Here is a 19,652-nt window from a genome sequence, read left to right as displayed (position 1 = left end):
TTTAAGCAGTGGTTAAGTTTAGTCTACACGCATTGACTCCCCCATGCTACTCACTCTGACGCTCACAGGATTTGTCAAGGGGATTAGCTTCAGCTTGCCATAAATACACCATGTTGTTTTCATTTATGTTCATTTGTTTGTGGAAAGTTGACCCAATATGAAAATGCTGCACTACCAATTTCTTGAGAAATATGGAAAGAAACCTGAGTATTCCCTTATCATTGTGGCTTGCAGTATGAATCAGCCTTGAAAAGGCTGGGCACCGAGGAGGACAATCATTGAGTAATTTTAAGAATTTGGTATTCTCATGAGAATACAATTGTTTTCTCCCATCTATTTGATTGAATATGCAAATAGTTTGCTCGGGTTAATGCCTCAAAGAAACTCTTTCTCCACACTTTAGTGTTCATATTGCAACACAAAATACTATTATTTGTACCCTGGTACTTTTATTCAGCTGTAGTAGCAGCAGAGGGAGTTGCTATAGTTTGGTATCCAGTATACTGTAATCCCCCATCAGATTCTCTCCCTCCCGTTGGTTCATCAGCAGCATGATTTAGACATCAATGTCTGGAACGCTGACATTCTCCCTACTGAGATATGCTGCTGCTGCTGCCTCCTTCTCTATTAATGAGACATCCACTCTCACCCGTTTAACACATGAAAATAAAAGTAGATCTAGAGAGGTGCACCGTGGGGCTCCGCTTTACCATATCCTACTCCTCTGACATCAGACGATGGATCTGTCTTTGCATATCACCAGTGAGCAGAGCAGAGCAGAGCAGACAGCGGCCCCTTTCTTCTGTCATGTCCTGGTTAATATTCATGAAAGCAAATTGGGAGACTGTCATTTAGCAAGTTCCTGTACAAGCCCTGTGTGTAGCCCCTGGGCAGAAAGAGGAGAATGCTTACTCACATTGGATAACCCCCCTCATTGCCCCCTACCTCTTTCCTTTTCTTCCCCATCTCCTGTCTCTGCTCCTGATCCCACTCCACCTCCCAGGCACAGCACAGAGGGCTGCTTTAATTACCCAGCGTTCCTGGTTGACAGAGCCTGTCACAGTGCAGCAGCTGCCCGCCCCGTCTCACCCTGCCCGTGTGCCCAAGCCAACTGAGAGCCCGACGACAGGCCACTGGCTCACCAGACGTGACATGGGTGCCCTATAAAATACTTGGACCCAACTGATTAGTTCACCATCCAACTCTCTCTGGATCTCCCTATTCCTTTCTCTCTTTTTCTGCTCTCTATGTCTGTCAGATGAGCTCATGTTAAAATGATGGGCAAAATATGGAATAGCACCAATGGATGATTGCAATTTAAACAGTAAACATCCAAGCAAATGCAGTACATAAACTGTACATGTGGCTGTATTCATTAGAGGAAGGCAGTAAGGGGTTAAAGCATGCATACATGTTGTTCGAGTTTGTACCATCAGCATCGATTGCACGTTGAATTAAATGAAGCGCGTCCATAGTCCTGAAAGCCCTCTGTGATGGCTGATTACACCTGTCTGTCAGCTGATGAATTCTACTGCCTTTGATTGATCAGCTTAACTCAACAAATTTGAATATTCATATTTATAATCATATTCATGACAACTGTGTTGTGTAAACATTGGTTTTTCACACTGCACCTATATGTTAATATGGGGGCCTGTTCTGGGCGCAGATAATAATCATGCTAAGCATTCCATCCCAAAATCACAACAAGGCAGTTGCATAATGGCAGTGTGATTGAGAGTTATTTTCATATTAAAATGAGAGAGGAGCCATCTGGTGCTATGGAATGTTGATGTTAATGGACATAATTTCAATACTGAAGTAAAAGGATAATAGATTGCAAATTGTTGTTACTCTCAAGTGTTACACTTTCGGAATTACTGCTCATTGATGTGTTTCATTACAGATGTTTTCATATTAGCATTATTGTTTTGTTTTACCAATCTAGTGCTGATACCACACATTTAATGGAATGATTAAGCTATCATTCTCTGTGCATATACATAAATTATTTCATGCACTGCTCTGCTCAGTTGCTTAGGAATTAAACATGCATTCACAGTAATGATATACTGATAATATTCCCAGGTGCATGTCACTACTGTACAGTAGTTACTTTTATATAGTATATCTAGTATGTCGATACCCCTTCAAATTAGTGCATTCGGCTATTTCAGCCACACCCGTTGCTGACAGGTGTAAAAATAAAATTGAGCACACAGCCATGCAAGCTCCATAGACAAACATTGGCAGTAGAATGGTCTTACTGAAGAGCTCAGTGACTTTCAATGTGGCAACATCAATGATGCCACCTTTCTAACAAGTCAGTTCGTCTAATTTCGGCCCTGCTAGAGCTGCCCCGGTCAACTGTAAGTGCTGTTATTGTGAAGTGGAAAAATCTAGGAGCAACAATGGCTCAGCCACGAAGTGGTAGGCCACACAAGCTCACAGAATGGGACCGCCAAGTGCTGAAGCCTGTAGCAAGTAAAAATCGCCTGTCCTTGCTTGCAACGCTCACTACCGAGTTCCAAACTGCCTCTGGATGTCAGCACAAGAACTGTTAGTTGGGAGCTTAATGAAATGGGTTTCCATTGCCGAGCAGCCGCAAACAAGCCTAAGATCACCATATGCAATGCCAAGTGTCGGCTGGAGTGGTGTAAAGCCGCCACCATTGGACTCTGGATCAGTGGAAACGCGATCTCTGGAGTGATGAATCACGCTTCACCATCTGGCAGTCCGAAGGACGAATCTGGGTTTGGCAGATGCCGGGAGAACACTATCGGTCCCAATGCATAGTGCCAACTGTTACGTTTGGTGGAGGAGGAATAATGGTCTGGGGCTGTTTTTCATGGTTTGAGCTAGGCCCCTTAGTTCCAGTGAAAGGAAATCTTAACGCTACAGGATACAATGACTTTCTAGACGTTTCTGTGCTTCCAACTTTGTTGCAACAGTGTGGGGAAGGCCCTTTCCAGTTTTATCATGACAATGCCCCTGTGCACAAAGCGAGGTACATACAGAAATGGTTTGTCGAGATCGGTGTGGAATAACTTCACTGGCCTGCACAGAGCCCTGACCTCAACCATATTGAACACCTTTGGGATGAATTGGAACGCTCACTTCGAACTAGGCCTAATCGCCCAACATCAGTGCCCGACCTCACTAATGCTCTTGTGGCTGAATGGAAGCAAGTTCCTGCAGCAATGTTCCAACATTTAGTGGAAAGCCTTCCCAGGAGAGTGGAGGCTGTTATAGCAGCAAAGGGGGGACCAACTCCATATTAATGCTCATGATTTTGTCATGAGATATTCGATGAGCAGGTGTCCACATATTTCTGGTCATATATGTGGTCCTCACGCAAAGCATCATGTGCCTCTGGCATAAACATTTTCCTTGTTTGTTTTCATGGTTAGATTCCCATCTCTGGGCTCCAACATTTGCTAATCTCAGAAAATAGAAATCTGTTAAGGGATATGTTTTGGATTTATATTCCCAACGAGAATCCTCCCCCCTTCTCACTGAAAAAGACGGTGGCGATGAAGTGGTCTTGTCTTTTTTCTTCTCCCTCCAGCTTTGCTGATAGAAACAAAGCTTGGTTAATTATGGATGCATATGTAACATTATTGAACAGTGCCACTTCTTTAGTCTTTATGGTTCAGCTCATGAAAAATTATGGCAATTACACATTTCCTCTGTGGTTATTTAGTAAGTGGTTAGGTTTGAGAGGGGTTGTTCGGGCATGAGAAGCATGACGCTTTGTGGGGCTTCTGAGGAGGTTGTACCTGGGTGGAACTCATGTAGACCTCCTTGGTAAGGAATGGGTGTAGCAGTACAGTGACATGATACTCAGTATGATTAGATCCACAAGGACCTTAGACTTCTCTGCAGTTGGTCTTATCGAACCAATCTTTGTTATGACTACACTGTGCTAAATTGAGTTTCTTTTATGAGTTTTATGTCTTATTGGTCATATGTACAGGATACACATGGTCTACACCGTCCAACTAAATGCTTACTTGCAGGTTCCTTCTCAACAATGCAACAACAATAAGAAATCATAAAAGATAAGAATACCATCATAAAGTAAATAACTCAGTAGGATAGATTAAATATGTACTCCCCAGTGTAAATGAACAAGGTGTTCAAGTCAAATTGAAGAGATGGCTTTTTGTTTGGGAATTCTATTCATCAGTGTTATTTCTGTTTGAAATGACTGGAAAGGACTTCTTGTTCCACTCGTTTTAGAAATGTAATGTGTGCTGCATCTGTGTTCTTTCTCAGTCATTGGCTCTGATTGCTCTTGATAAACCACCAGATATCTGTAACACAGACATTTTTCACTGACACAGACTTTTAGAAAGGCGTCAAATACTATATTCAACATATCTTACATTTTTATCAATGCAATAGGGATTTTAATGTTTCTAAAATAATAACAACATCACCAATTATTGATTAATTATTTAGGACACCTATCTATACACTCCCTTGAAAAAAATACTCTGGGTCTCAATGGTTAAATAAAGGTTAAATAAAAATAAATAAATACACGTTGATGATTTCAAAGAGAATTTTTCATTAATATTAGCACACCTACAGGTTGAGGATGTATTATCAATCAGCCACAATCGGCCACAAAGAAGTTCTATGTTTAGCCCCAGCTGAAAAAGGAATGAATTACAATTTGATAGGATTTTAATGTATTATTTTACAATTGAGTCTTTAACGCAGCTACAGACCCATACAGAGCAATACGATTTTTACTCCATTTTAAAAGATTTAAACAGGCACCACCTTGATAGAACTGCTTTTTTTTATCTCAATCAATGTTATTTATTTATTATTGAGCAAATCATGATGGGCTTCAATGGATAAGCCTAGGTCATTCATAGACACAATTCAAACCTTCCTGCAGCTACAGTATGTTGTAGATGCTAGTACGGAGAGAGAGAGAGAGAGAATCCTTCCTGTTGGAAGTCATGGGCGTAATGCAGCTAGACTCAGGATACCCTTAAGTGTCTGTGAAATCATGTGTGGGTGTGCATCATGAGTCACCCCTATCTTCTGTCCTGTATGTATGGCTGCCATTGACAGGTTGATCAGTCTGAGGAGGCTAATGCTCAGCTAGCGCCTCCATCACCCATTAAGGACTGATCTCAGTCACAGCCAGGGATTCTCTCAGGCCTACTCTCTGCCATAGACAACACTGTCTGACTGACTCATAGGGTCCCCTAAGAAATACAATTATGGATGAGCCACTGGTTATACAGGAGTGTGTTTTCTTTAACGCCCACTACAGTAAATGGGTTCAACTGGTAAGTCAGAGTGGCTACCATTGATGACAACTTACCTCTGGACTGAACAGAAACTCTCACATCAGAAACTGCTGAGTAGAGCAATATGGATGTTTTTTGTTGTTGTAATTATTCGTTTTGATTTTGTATTTGTGTGTGCGTGTGTGCACAGATGGTTGTGTGTATCTCTTTGCGGGTCAAAGCCGCTGGAGCATAGAGAGGGTGGAAACCACTGCGATTTGAAACCTTGTTAGAAATGTATGAAGTGCTAAAATGTTTTATCCCCAGGGAGGCCTAGCTAGCAGTCACTGGTAAGCCATTTACTGCTAGGCACGGACTCTGACACCAGACAGAGATCCAGAGGTAGGCAGCAGGCAGGCAAAGGATCATGCTCAGCCAGGAGTAGTTATACACAGAGTGTACAAAACATTAAGAACACCTTCCTAATATTGAGTTGCACCAATATTGTCCCTCAGAACAGCTTCAATTCGTTGGGGCATGGACTCTACAAGGTGTCGAAAGCGTTCCACAGGGGTGCTGGCCCATGTTGACTCCAATGCTTCCCACAGTTGTGTCAAGTTGGCTGGATGTATTTTGGGTGGTGGACCATTCTTGAAACACATGGGAAACTGTTGAGTGTGAAAAACTCAGCATCCCAGGTACATACTACCATACAATATTTAGGCACTTAAATCTTGGCATTTATTATTATTATTATTATTTTGTTTTACCCATTCACCCTTTGAATGGTACACATGCACAACTCATGCCTCAATTGTCTAGAGGCTTAAAAATACTTATTTAACCCGTCTCCTCCCCCTCATCTACATTGATTGACGTGTCTTTAACAAGTGACATCAATATGTCATGGAAAGAGCAGGTGTTCATAATGCTTTGTACACCTAGTTTATACACCACTCAGTAATCAACCACCTAGAAATTAGCACTGAGCCACCTGATGCTAATTGGTCCCACTTCGTGTTTCTCTCCCTTCCAAGGGAGCTACGTAACGACACACACTTTTACATCATCAACACTCTTTCCACCTTGTTGCTCCCCTGCTCAACCAAAGCAGCATACATGTTGTCTATGAGCAAATTACCTCACTTCAAGGACTGTTATTTTACTTTTATGTAATGAATGTGATTTAAGCGGTATCGAGGATTAGATGATGACTAAAAAGGTCCATATTAAAGACACTGTAAACATCAGGTTTATACCAAAAGCATTTATTGGTTTCGTCATGGCCAAGTAAATAACTATCCTGATGTATTTACAAGTAAACATGCATATATTACCAGTCAAAACTTTGGACACACCTACTCATTCGAGGGTTTTTATTTATTCTTACTATTTTCTAGATTGTGGAATAATAGTGAAGACATCCAAACTATGAAAGTAACCAAAAAAGTGTGAAAGTAACTATGAAAGTAACCAAAAAAGTGTTAAACAAATCAAAATATATTTTATATTCTTCAAAGTAGCCACCCTTTGCCTTGATGCCAGCTGTGCACACTCTTGGCATTCTCTCAACCAGATTCATGAGATAGCCACCTGGAATGCATTTCAATTAGCAGGTGTGCCCTGTTAAAAGTTCATTTGGGTTATTTTCTTATTAATGCGTTTGAGACAATCAGTTGTGTTTTGACAAAGTAGGGGTGGTAATACAGAAGATATCCGTATTTGGTAAAAGACCAAGTCCATATTATGGCAAGAACAGCTCAAATAAGCAAAGAAAAATTACAGTCCATCATCAATATAAGACATGAAGGTCAGTCAATCTGGAAAATTTGAAGAACTTTGAATGTTTCTTCAAGTGCAGTCGCAAACACCTTCATGCGCTATGATGAAACTGTCTCTCTTGAGGACCGCCACAGGAAAGGAAGACCCAGAGTTACCTCTGCTGCAGAGAACAAGTTTAGTAGAGTTAACTGCACCTTAGACTGCAGCCCAAATAAATGCTTCACAGAGTTCAAGTAACAGACACATCTTAACATCAACTGTTCAGAGGAGACTGTGTGAATCAGGTCTTCATGATTGAATTACTGCAAAGAAACCACTACGAAAGGACATTAATAAGATGAAGAGACTTGCTTGGTCCAAGAAACACGAGCAATGGACATTAGACCGGTGGAAATCTGTCCTTTGGTCTGATGAGTCCAAATTTGAGATTTTTGGTTCCAAACGCTGTGTCGTTGTGAGACGCAGAGTAGGTGAACGGATGATCTCCGCATATGTGGTTCCCACCATGAAGCATGGAGGTGGAGATGTGATGGTATGGTGGGGCTTTGCTGGTGACACTGTCTCTGATTTATTGAGAATTCAAACCACACTTAACCAGCATGGATGCCACAGCATTCTGCAGCGATACGCCATCCCATCTGGTTTGCATTTAGTGGGACTATCATTTGCTTTTCAACAGGACAACAACCCAAAACACACCTCCAGGCTGTGTAAGGGCTATTTGACCAAGAAGGAGAGTGATGAAGTGCTGAATCAGATGACCTGGCCTCCACAATCACCTGACATCAACCCAATTGAGATGGTTTAGGATAATTTGGACCGCAGAGTGAAGAAAAAGCAGCCAACAAGTGCTCTGCATATGTGGGAACTCCTTCAAGACTGTTGGAAAAGCATTCCTCATGAAGCAGGTTGAGAGAATGCCAAAAGTGTGCAAAGCTGTCATCAAGCTACATTAAAGAATCTCATATATAATATGGATTTAGTTTTGTTTAACACTTTTTTGTTTACTACATTATTCCATATGTGTTATTTCATAGTTTTAATATCTCCACTGTTATTCTACAATGTAGAAAATAGTCCAAATAAAGAAAAACCCTTTAATGAGTAGGTGTATCCAAACTTTTGATTTGTACTGTATATTGGATCTTAATTTGACCAGTATTGTCGCAGCAAGTAGAGTAGAGTAGAGTAAACAGGCGCACTTTTATTCCGTACAACAATAGGCACAAAAAATGTGTCCCAAAACACTGAACATAAACTATAAAAGTATTGCGCGTGAACATACACCGTTAACAATGAACAATTACACACAAAGACATGATGGGGAACAGAGCACTAAATACATGTAGATTGATTGGGGAATGAAAACCAGGTGTGTATGGAACAAGACAAAACAAAGGGACAAAATGGAGCGGCGATGGCTAGAAAGCCGGTGACGCCGATCGCCGGTCGCCGAACGCCACTCAAACAAGGAGAGGAGCCGACTTAGCCGGAAGTCGTGACAAAAATAATCCTGCAGCAACAGGATTTTAAATTTTAGTCCATAATGTTGCTTGATCAGTGGTTAGACTATTAGCTGGCTAAAATGAGGCTACATGAAAAGTGTGATACTGGTAATATAACCTTGTGTTAGTGCAGGTTTTCACTGAATTTATGTAAATCATTAAGCTGATCTGCATTTTCTCAGCAGGAAAATTTGCAGCAACAAAGTGTGATCAAATTAAGATCCTGCGCCTGTAGTATACCCAGTTAGTCAGTTGTCATGTCATCAAAAAATGTTGTTCTCTTTGTTCTCCTCTCTTGCAGTTTTTAGTGAAGATCTACGTTCCAGCTTATATTTTGTCAATGCATCTTTGCAAGAGGTAGTGTTTGCCAGCACCACAGGGACCCTGGTGCCCTGTCCCGCTGCAGGGGTGCCCCCCGCCTCGCTGCGCTGGTATCTGACCACCGAAGAGGAGATCTACGATGTGCCCGGGATCCGCCACGTGCACCCCAATGGCACCCTCCAGATCTTTAACTTCCTCCCCTCCAGCTTTAGTAAGCTAATCCATGACAATACCTACTATTGCACAGCTGAAAATCCTTCAGGGAAAATAAGAAGTCAAGATGTCCACATTAAGGCCGGTAAGTGCTTCTTTTAAATAGTAACTGTTGTTTTCATTCCTTAATTTCTGCTTGTACAGTATGTATTTAATTTGCTTTTGCCAAATGCTACCCCTCTTGCTATCCTCAGTATTTCGGGAACCCTACACCGTTCGGGTGGAGGACCAGAAAGCCATGAGAGGCAATGTAGCGGTCTTCAAGTGCATTATCCCTGCCTCCGTGGAGGCTTACGTCACTGTCGTATCGTGGGAGAAAGACACAGTCTCACTATCCTCAGGTAAGACAATATTCTTATATCTTGGTCAGAATTTTGTTCAATTCCTTGCTTGGACTCTTCTAATCAGCTATTGGATTACAAGTTCAGAAGAGGGATTCTTAGGTGTAGCTAACAAAACAAGATTTGTGTACACAGACAGTGCTATGGATCCAAAGGTTTCTACATGTGAAGCCTTCCCTGGTTTGCTCTTTGTACTTGGGCCACTGTTGTGTCTCTCTGTGACTTACCTGCTTGTGCTCTCAGTCAGCCATTACTGGAGCTCCATGGAATCCTGTCCTCCAACAGTAATAGCAAGGCTAATGTCTGTCTGTCATTTTGACCCACACCCAACGCCCTCAATTGGAATCATTCATTGCAGGTTGATATTGTACATTAAATGTTCAATTGATGCCCACCCTCTGGGCAATTTTGCTTTATATGGTGCATTTAGAAGAACTATAGACAAGCACGCACCTCAAGCCATTTGACAGAGGGCGAATTGTGGGACATGTTTTAGTAACATGTTAAATGTGTCTGCTCAAGCACAAAGATCCCTTCTGTGATCCATGTCTGTGTGTACTGGTCGCTAGTCGAGGGCATCACTGTTTCTGCTTCTGTAAGGAGATATTATATGATCTATAATGACTGCACATGAGTTTGGCAGATTTAGACAAGTGAAAAAGATGCTAGCCTCTGTGAAACCTAGAAGTTATCACTTTTTACTGTCACATTCATAGCCTTGAAAAGTAGAGTAGCATGGGATGTGGAATTTTGACTTCTCTTGTTTAAATTACGTACTTAACTATATAACATAGGGCAGATGTGTAAAAGCTAGTGTTTAAAAAAAAGTGAATTTAGGTCATGCAGTATTGTATTCCTATGGAAGCTTTATTTGAATTTGTTCAACTTTTACAACTTTTACAACAGCCAGGGTATTGTGAAGGTGAATAATGTGTTTTATCATTACCCAGTTCTTAGGCGTGCTTTTACATGCATTACAAACAATCTAGATGGGATTGTCCCTGTTTATTCCACACGAGGCCTGCCAGAAGCATCATCAGCATGGTCAGAATCAGTGCTCTTTCCCTGCTAAATATTTGATGATGTCCTGATGCATGAGCAAATGCACCTTACACTGTTATGGAGAGGGTGTGTTTACGGCATGAGCAGGGGTTACAATGGGCATTAAAGGTGTGTGTTTTATTTCTTTACCAGGGGTTTGATCCCAGGTTGTGTGTGTGTATATGTTTGTATATATGTTAGCGTAAGGTTATCAACCAGGCCTGGAAAAAAGCAGATTGACCCAACCTATTCTTCTCTGAGGGTTGTCAGCCCTGCACTTTACATTTTTAATGAAAGAAGACTTGGTCTCGGTTGACACAAAATAAAGCTATCCAACTGCTGTGCTAAATGATTAATCTAAGGTTTTTGACTGGTACTATATGTATTTTATGGATTAATGTTTCATAAAATCCATTTAAAGTAGACACCTTAGCATGAAGTGTTATCCTATATATCTTTAAAATCATGTACAAGCGACTGGTTTGCATTGCGTCGCGTCTGAGCCCTTTGAATTTCCAGTGATTCATATCAGGGGAAAAGATATGTATAATTACAGACTATGGCTGGTTTTAATTAATCAACTGTGATTGAAAAGTTAATTACAATATGAATGACCTCTTAAAATAAGGACTGCTTAGTAGTCATTTGAAGTGGCCCTGTTTTCAGTCTGAATGAGCACCGCAACTCACAAGCCCTAATGTTGCCACTAACTTACCATTAACCTGTCATGCATTTTAAAATGTACCTCACTGTGCAGCTTTTCAAATTCACGGCAGCCGCTCGGCTCCCCTCTGCTTTTGATAAACAATTGACAGAGCTAATAGGGAGATGAAAGAGAAAAGGAGTGCAGGCGGCTGCCTTTTATATGGGACGACTAATGCATCTCCAGCTTTTATATGGGACATCTAATGCATCTCCAGCTTTTATATGGGACATCTAATGCATCTCCAGCTGTTTTATGTGTGTGTATCAAGTGGTGGGGTTGTTGAATATGGGATGGGCTGGATGGCACATCTTTTTGTCTTCCACATCTGCTTTGCCTTTGTCTCTCACCTTTCACATGTGATCCAATTTAATGAAGGGGCCTTGATGGGAGAAAGGCTGATCAAAACTAGCTCTCTAAGGGATGCATACAACATGTGGGCATACAGGTTTGTATTCCAGTCCTATGGTTATACAATAACTTATTCTTCCTCTCTTCTCTCTCACACTCTTACTCTTTGTTTTGCTGGATGAAGTAGAGGTGGGGTTTGCTGCACAGTGAACCTGTCTCATTCAGAGCACGTCTCTGCATGGCCCTGCATTGGTCCTCTGGGTTTCAGTCTTCTCCAATGATGCTAAACTTGTATTCATCCATGTGAGGTGGGACTTTGTCTTGAGCAAATGGCGTTCTGTGTATACAGTATCTTACACATGTAGTTTGCTGGCGTTCGCAAACAGTTGCACATATTTAAATGTTCATTTAAGTGTCAGGATGTTTCCATAGTGCTGCTGCATCAGACCTTTTTGCACCAAGTTTGTAGCCTGGTAGATCACATTGCCCCAGACAGACAGACCAACAGACAGGTACAAGGCCTGTGTATGAGCATGACAGCCAGTGTCTGTCTACTGTTGCTGGAGATAGTGCTTTCTCATTAGAACAAACACACGTGCCTTTCATCTTTTCAAGCTGAAGATTAAGCTGGAGATGGTGCAAGGAAAGCTTTTCTCAAGCATTAAGGCACAGGCTTACTGCAATGCTGGAGGGGAAGGATGACTGTAAGCCTCTCCCTCCTCCTCTGTCCTCTCTTTCTCCTTTTCCTTCTCTCTCCTCTTTTACTCCCTCTCCTCTCTCCTCTCTTTCCCCTCTCCTTCTCACTCCTCTCTCTTTCTCCTTCTCATTCTCTCTCCTCTCTTTCTCCATCTCCTCTCTCCCCCCTTTCTCCCTCTCCTTCTCTTTTCCGTCTTTCTCCCTCTCCTTCTCTCTCCTCTCTCCTCCTCTCTCTCCTTCTCATCACCTCTTTCCCTTCCTCACTTATAAGGAATGTTGTTGAAAGGCATTTGTTATTACATGTATTGGTGAATGCATTGTATACTGAGCAGCTTTCCTATTTCTAAGTGTTGGTACAATACCATAATGGTATTAAATGCAGTCATACAGTATGTACTGTATAATCTTCTGGATTTGACCTTCTATAAGGGTCGTAGTGGCCAGAGAAACGGGCCTTACGATTCTACTGATGCAGTCATAAAGTCTCTATCCTGGATGATCAGTGAGTCTTCTTCCCGTTCATCATTTACTGGCCTTGACTGTCAGCCTGCCATCCTCCATTGCGTAACACTTGGCAGAAGGCCCGAGTCAATTTACTGCTGGCTGCAAAACAATGTTTTCTATTTGGTTTATGCAAATGTACCATCTAATGTTCTGAGCATTACCAGAGCCCCTGGAAACATTTTTCAGTCACATTTATGTGGGCTGCTTCACAACTGTGTACTTTACACTAACTGTTTAAATGCCACTGCAATCTCTCCTCCTGCTCTTGATGCCACTCACCCTCATTCAAGGTACTTGAGTAGTGCTAATCAAAGCTTATCAAGGAGTTTGCCTGCTAATAGCATCAGTGTCTTAACCAGCCAATCTCCATAATGTCTGGGATGCCCTTACAGGAGCTAGAGTAGGGAAGGAAGGAAGCTGTCATCACACAGCAGGGATTTATCTAGGCAGCTTCATGACGCCTCCCCATTTTTTCAAATCAAATCAAATCAAATGTTATTTGTCACATACACATGGTTAGCAGATGTTGATGCGAGTGTAGCGAAATGCTTGTGCTTCTAGTTCCGACAATGCAGTAATAACCAACAAGTAATCTAACTAACAATTCCAAAACTACTGTCTTATACACAGTGTAAGGGGATAAAGAATATGTACATAAAGATATATGAATGAGTGATGGTACAGAGCAGCATAGGCAAGATACAGTAGATGGTATCGAGTACAGTATATACATATGAGATGAGTATGTAAACAAAGTGGCATAGTTAAAGTGGCTAGTGATACATGTATTACATAAGGATGCAGTAGATGATATAGAGTACAGTATATATGTATGCATATGAGATGAATAATGTAGGGTATGTAAACATTATATTAGGTAGCCTTGTTTAAAGTGGCTAGTGATATATTTGACATAATTTCCCATCAATTCCCATTATTAAAGTGGCTGGAGTTGAGTCAGTGTCAGTGTGTTGGCAGCAGCCACTCAATGTTAGTGGTGGCTGTTTATCAGTCTGATGGCCTTGAGATTGAAGCTTTTTTTCAGTCTCTCGGTCCCAGCTTTGATGCACCTGTACTGACCTCGCCTTCTGGATGATAGCGGGGTGAACAGACAGTGGCTCGGGTGGTTGTTGACCTTGATGATCTTTATGGCCTTCCTGTAACATCGGGTGGTGTAGGTGTCCTGGAGGGCAGGTAGTTTGCCACCGGTGATGCGTTGTGCAGACCTCACTACCCTCCTTACGGTTGTGGGCGGAGCAGTTGCCGTACCAGGCGGTGATACAGCCCGCCAGGATGCTCTCGATTGTGCATCTGTAGAAGTTTGTGAGTGCTTTTGGTGACAAGCCGAATTTCTTCAGCCTCCTGAGGTTGAAGAGGCGCTGCTGCGCCTTCTTCACGATGCTGTCTGTGTGAGTGGACCAATTCAGTTTGTCTGTGATGTGTATGCCGAGGAACTTAAAACTTACTACCCTCTCCACTACTGTTCCATCGATGTGGATAGGGGGGTGTTCCCTCTGCTGTTTCCTGAAGTCCACAATCATCTCCTTAGTTTTGTTGACGTTGAGTGTGAGGTTATTTTCCTGACACCACACTCCGAGGGCCCTCACCTCCTCCCTGTAGGCCGCCTCGTCGTTGTTGGTAATCAAGCCTACCACTGTTGTGTCGTCCACAAACTTGATGATTGAGTTGGAGGCGTGCGTGGCCACGCAGTCGTGGGTGAACAGGGAGTACAGGAGAGGGCTCAGAACGCACCCTTGTGGGGCCCCAGTGTTGAGGATCAGCGGGGTGGAGATGTTGTTGCCTACTGGGATTGACAGAGGGCACCTACAGGCAGGCAGAGACAGGACAGTTATATTTCCCCGGATCCAACCCTAAGTTAGGCCAACCTTGAAAAGAGGGCAGAAAGAAGCTCTTACTGGTTCTGTTGGTGTGCCGAGGGGGAAGAAGACAATGGAGAGGTGAGTGGGCGAGGCTGAAGCTTTCCTTGGTAAACATAGGCATCCACACTGCATTGCATGGGCCGCATTGTTATCTCTCTCTCTCTCTAACCACAGAACGATTACGAGGCATCCCTGGGCTAGTGTGTGTGTGTGTGTGTGTGTGTGTGTGTGTGTGTGTGTGTGTGTGTGTGTGTGTGTGTGTGTGTGTGTGTGTGTGTGTGTGTGTGTGTGTGTGTGTGTGTGTGTGTGTGTGTGTGTGTGTGTGTGTGTGTGTGTGTGTGTGTGTGTGTGCCTGCGTGTGCTATTCCTCCCACCCTGCAGTAAAGCCTTATGAAACAACACAGCACATCATTTTACTCCTGCTCCACCCAGAGCAGCAGCAACTGAAATGCTGACCCTCATCTTTCACTAGATCCCAGTTCATAGTCTACTCATGCACAGCTGCTAGAAAGCTGGGGAGATGGGGTATTGGGAGTGTGTGCACGACTGTGGAGAAGGATACAATCCAGAACTATCGATACTTGTGTGCATTAATCATGCGGCTGCCAGAGAGAATTATGGGAACATGAGCTGAAGGATGCATTTGTGCTGTTTGAAGGGGAGTTTGTGGAATTGGGGTGAGGGGAGAATGGACCCTTTTCTATGTGAGTAGGGTGTGCAGAGGAGATGGTCTGGGGTGGGTTGTTAATCTAAATGTACATCAACACAGTGATATTTTTGTTATATGGCCATATGAACTCTTGAGAACCGCACTGCTGGGTTTTCATTTCATGTTAAAAACATATTGTTCACACAACTCAGCCCTCAATATGAACCATAGAAGACATTTTGTTCTTCTATTTTATTCATATGTGAAGATGGCATGTTGGAGTAAACGAGTAACCAACGGCCTTTGCTATTGATGTTTGAAGTCCTCAGCTTTTCTGTGATGTGGGACAGAGGGAGGGAGGCAGTGTTGGGGTCAATTCAAATTCAAATTGGTCAAGTCATCAGTTAAGCTACATTTCCAATTCAATAATTGAGAAAAGGGAAACTATTTTCATGACTTCTGAATAAACTGGACAGGAGAAGCTATTCATTTCAGTTGTTCAATTTTTTAAATAAAAAATTCTGATCACTTCCTGAATTCAGTGACTTCAATTTGAAGTGACACCAACCATGGAGGGAGGGATAGAATTGTTTGTCTATTTTTACATTGTACAACATGAGTAAAACATCAATTGTATGAGGTGCACTCATCTCTTTTAGTAGGGATGTACAGTATAAATTAAGTAGTCAAGAGTATTACTGCAGTATTACAATAGTAGAGCAATGTTCTATTGGAGAGGCCGAGCACCAGATTTCCTGCTGATACAGTGCCTGCCCTTTCACCCAGCCTAGCAGAGCTATAGAAAACAACAACTGTTGATCACAGTTAGAGCTCTGAGCAGGCGTTCTTACATCCCAGTCAAAGCTCTGAGCAGGTGTTCTTACATCACAGTCAAAGCTCTGAGCAGGCGTTCTTACATCACAGTCAAAGCTCTGAGCAGGTGTTCTTACATCACAGTCAAAGCTCTGAGCAGGTGTTCTTACATCACAGTCAAAGCTCTGAGCAGGCGTTCTTACATCACAGTTAGAGCTCTGAGCAGGTGTTCTTACATCACAGTTAGAGCTCTGAGCAGGCGTTCTTACATCACAGTCAAAGCTCTGAGCAGGTGTTCTTACATCACAGTCAAAGCTCTGAGCAGGCGTTCTTACATCACAGTCAAAGCTCTGAGCAGGTGTTCTTACATCACAGTCAAAGCTCTGAGCAGGCGTTCTTACATCACAGTTAGAGCTCTGAGCAGGTGTTCTTACATCACAGTTAGAGCTCTGAGCAGGCGTTCTTACATCACAGTCAAAGCTCTGAGCAGGTGTTCTTACATCACAGTCAAAGCTCTGAGCAGGCGTTCTTACATCACAGTTAGAGCTCTGAGCAGGTGTTCTTACATCACAGTTAGAGCTCTGAGCAGGCGTTCTTACATCACAGTCAAAGCTCTGAGCAGGTGTTCTTACATCACAGTTAGAGCTCTGAGCAGGCGTTCTTACATCACAGTAAAAGCTCTGAGCAGGCGTTCTTACATCACAGTTAGAGCTCTGAGCAGGTGTTCTTACATCAGAGTTAGAGCTCTGAGCAGGCGTTCTTACATCACAGTCAAAGCTCTGAGCAGGTGTTCTTACATCACAGTTAGAGCTCTGAGCAGGCGTTCTTACATCACAGTCAAAGCTCTGAGCAGGCGTTCTTACATCACAGTTAGAGCTCTGAGCAGGCGTTCTTACATCCCAGTCAAAGCTCTGAGCAGGTGTTCTTACATCACAGTCAAAGCTCTGAGCAGGCGTTCTTACATCACAGTTAGAGCTCTGAGCAGGTGTTCTTACATCACAGTTAGAGCTCTGAGCAGGCGTTCTTACATCACAGTCAAAGCTCTGAGCAGGTGTTCTTACATCACAGTTAGAGCTCTGAGCAGGCGTTCTTACATCACAGTCAAAGCTCTGAGCAGGCGTTCTTACATCCCAGTCAAAGCTCTGAGCAGGCGTTCTTACACCACAGTTAGAGCTCTGAGCAGGCGTTCTTACATCACAGTCAAAGCTCTGAGCAGGTGTTCTTACATCACAGTTAGAGCTCTGAGCAGGCGTTCTTACATCACAGTCAAAGCTCTGCGCAGGCGTTCTTACATCACAGTTAGAGCTCTGAGCAGGCGTTCTTACATCACAGTCAAAGCTCTGAGCAGGCGTTCTTACATCACATTTAGAGCTCTGAGCAGGCGTTCTTACATCACAGTCAAAGCTCTGAGCAGGCGTTCTTACATCACAGTTAGAGCTCTGAGCAGGCGTTCTTACATCACAGTCAAAGCTCTGAGCAGGTGTTCTTACATCACAGTTAGAGCTCTGAGCAGGCGTTCTTACATCACAGTCAAAGCTCTGAGCAGGCGTTCTTACATCACATTTAGAGCTCTGAGCAGGCGTTCTTACATCACAGTCAAAGCTCTGAGCAGGCGTTCTTACATCACAGTTAGAGCTCTGAGCAGGCGTTCTTACATCACAGTCAAAGCTCTGAGCAGGTGTTCTTACATCACAGTTAGAGCTCTGAGCAGGCGTTCTTACATCACAGTCAAAGCTCTGAGCAGGCGTTCTTACATCACAGTTAGAACTCTGAGCAGGCGTTCTTACATCACAGTCAAAGCTCTGAGCAGGCGTTCTTACATCACAGTCAAAGCTCTGAACAGGCATTTTTACATCACAGTTAGAGCTCCTAGCAGGCGTTTTTACATCACCGTTTACTGATAAATAAGAGCAATATGGCAGCCATTAGGCCGCTTAGGATGAAAATGATTAGGTGGGGATCTGTGGAGCGATGTGTACTAAGTATGGTTTAATCTTTAATAAGCAGTGATGGGTTTATGGTATTTTGCATTTTGGTATCAGTTGTCGGAACTGGAATGGGCCTTTCCAGTGCTTATGGATTACACTGCTGTACTATTGGACTGGACCCAGGCCAGCCTACATCATGGCAGCTGGCCAAAAAACAGATTAGTAATAAGCACGGCGTGAGATAATTACGGGCAGACCAACCAATTAATTTCTGTTTATAAACCACTCCTAGATTTGAGGTTGTGTTTACCCATGGTGCAGTGGGGCAGGCGTCCCCTGGTCGGGGTGTATTGGTGGCAGGTGGCGAGGGTTGTGGTTGGCGCCTCTCATATGGTCTGGAACACAGGATAAACACAGAGAACAGAGGCCAATTGATATTCAATCAACCTCCCAGAATTAAACTTTCACACGAAAGCTGTGAGCCATTCTGCCCATACTTGGGGCATTAACGCTGATTGGAAACAGTTAAGACATTGAAGACACTGAAGTAAACTAATCAAGTGGAGTGAAACTGCTTCTTGTGCGACAAAGAACTCATCTCAGACATCAAATGTCATTGCAGTTTTGGTGTTGTTGGTGGATATCATATTTGTATTCAAACAAAGCTGAGCTTGAATCATGCATTAAAAAAATATTTGATACAAATCTGTCATTAGTGTTAATATATAGTGTGTCTACAGTGTACCAGTGCTCCTCACCACTGCTCCCTGACAGTATTATCATTTTAAGGTGACCTTAAAATGATGTTTCAATGGATGAAACATCAACCTTCATTGGCCCCTTTTCTACAGCCCTATATGGCCAATTACTTCTTCTTCTTCCCCTTACCCCTTCTTCCTTAACACTAACCCTAGGAACATGGACAAAGAACACCAGTGGCATGTCTTTGACCACTCCTTCCCCCTTCAGCCTACACTACAGTATGTCTCCCTTGAATGTGAGTATCAGACCTGCGGTGTGTGGTGGGTTTGTGGACATTGTTATCTATCCATCCAGGACGGACGGACCGTCAGACAGTTTTCATCAGGAGAGAATAGCAATTAGTGTTAGCATGGTGATATGGTTTAGGGTGTTGGGTAGCATGGTAGGGTCTCGGGTTGTTCTAGGATAGGTCATTTGAGTGCTTCTGGTGGCAGCTGGGTGGAGGTGTGGCTCTCTCCTGGCTGTCACTAAGATGCTTATGGTCTAGAAAAGGGGTGGCCTGGATAGCTAACTGGGTGTGCAGGATTTTGTTCCAGCCATGTACTAATGTAACAAACCTGATTCAGCTTACCTGAAATAAAAAAAGTGAGGATCGTAAAGTAGGGATGCGATTTATTTTGAGATGCACAGCCTTGGGCTTGGTAGGTGCACTCTTGACATTTTCCATTTTGTGCATACCGCAGTGAAAGGGAAAGCAATTATCTGTCCCTGTCTTCCTTTGGTATTATGGAGCCTTTCATAGTGTTGTTGACTGTGACGTCACAAGGTGGCGGCTGTGGAGACTGACCTTTTGACAGACGCAGCCTGCAATCTTCACATCCGTGTAGGAGTTCAGCCAGCCAATCAGAGCAGCTCCTGCTGCTGCACAGTCTTATCACCTGCATACAGCTGCTGCTGCCCCTGTGATGGAG

General features: G+C 43.0%; 1 protein-coding gene across 1 annotated transcript in view; it reads left to right on the top strand.

Annotated features, from left to right (window-relative positions):
• The window catches only part of LOC123992684 (Down syndrome cell adhesion molecule homolog), a 141,961-nt gene that overhangs the window by 9,845 nt on the left and 112,464 nt on the right, over positions 1-19,652 (top strand). The window contains exons 2-3 of the mRNA XM_046294087.1: positions 8,841-9,158; positions 9,268-9,414. Coding sequence (XP_046150043.1) covers positions 8,841-9,158; positions 9,268-9,414 — 465 coding nt within the window. The remainder of the gene's footprint in view (positions 1-8,840; positions 9,159-9,267; positions 9,415-19,652) is intronic.

This window comes from Oncorhynchus gorbuscha, linkage group LG13 (genome assembly GCF_021184085.1).
Source record: "Oncorhynchus gorbuscha isolate QuinsamMale2020 ecotype Even-year linkage group LG13, OgorEven_v1.0, whole genome shotgun sequence".
NCBI lineage: Eukaryota > Metazoa > Chordata > Actinopteri > Salmoniformes > Salmonidae > Oncorhynchus > Oncorhynchus gorbuscha.
The sequence above is the reverse complement of the archived record's forward strand: the minus strand, read 5'-3'. Positions and strand labels throughout refer to the sequence as shown.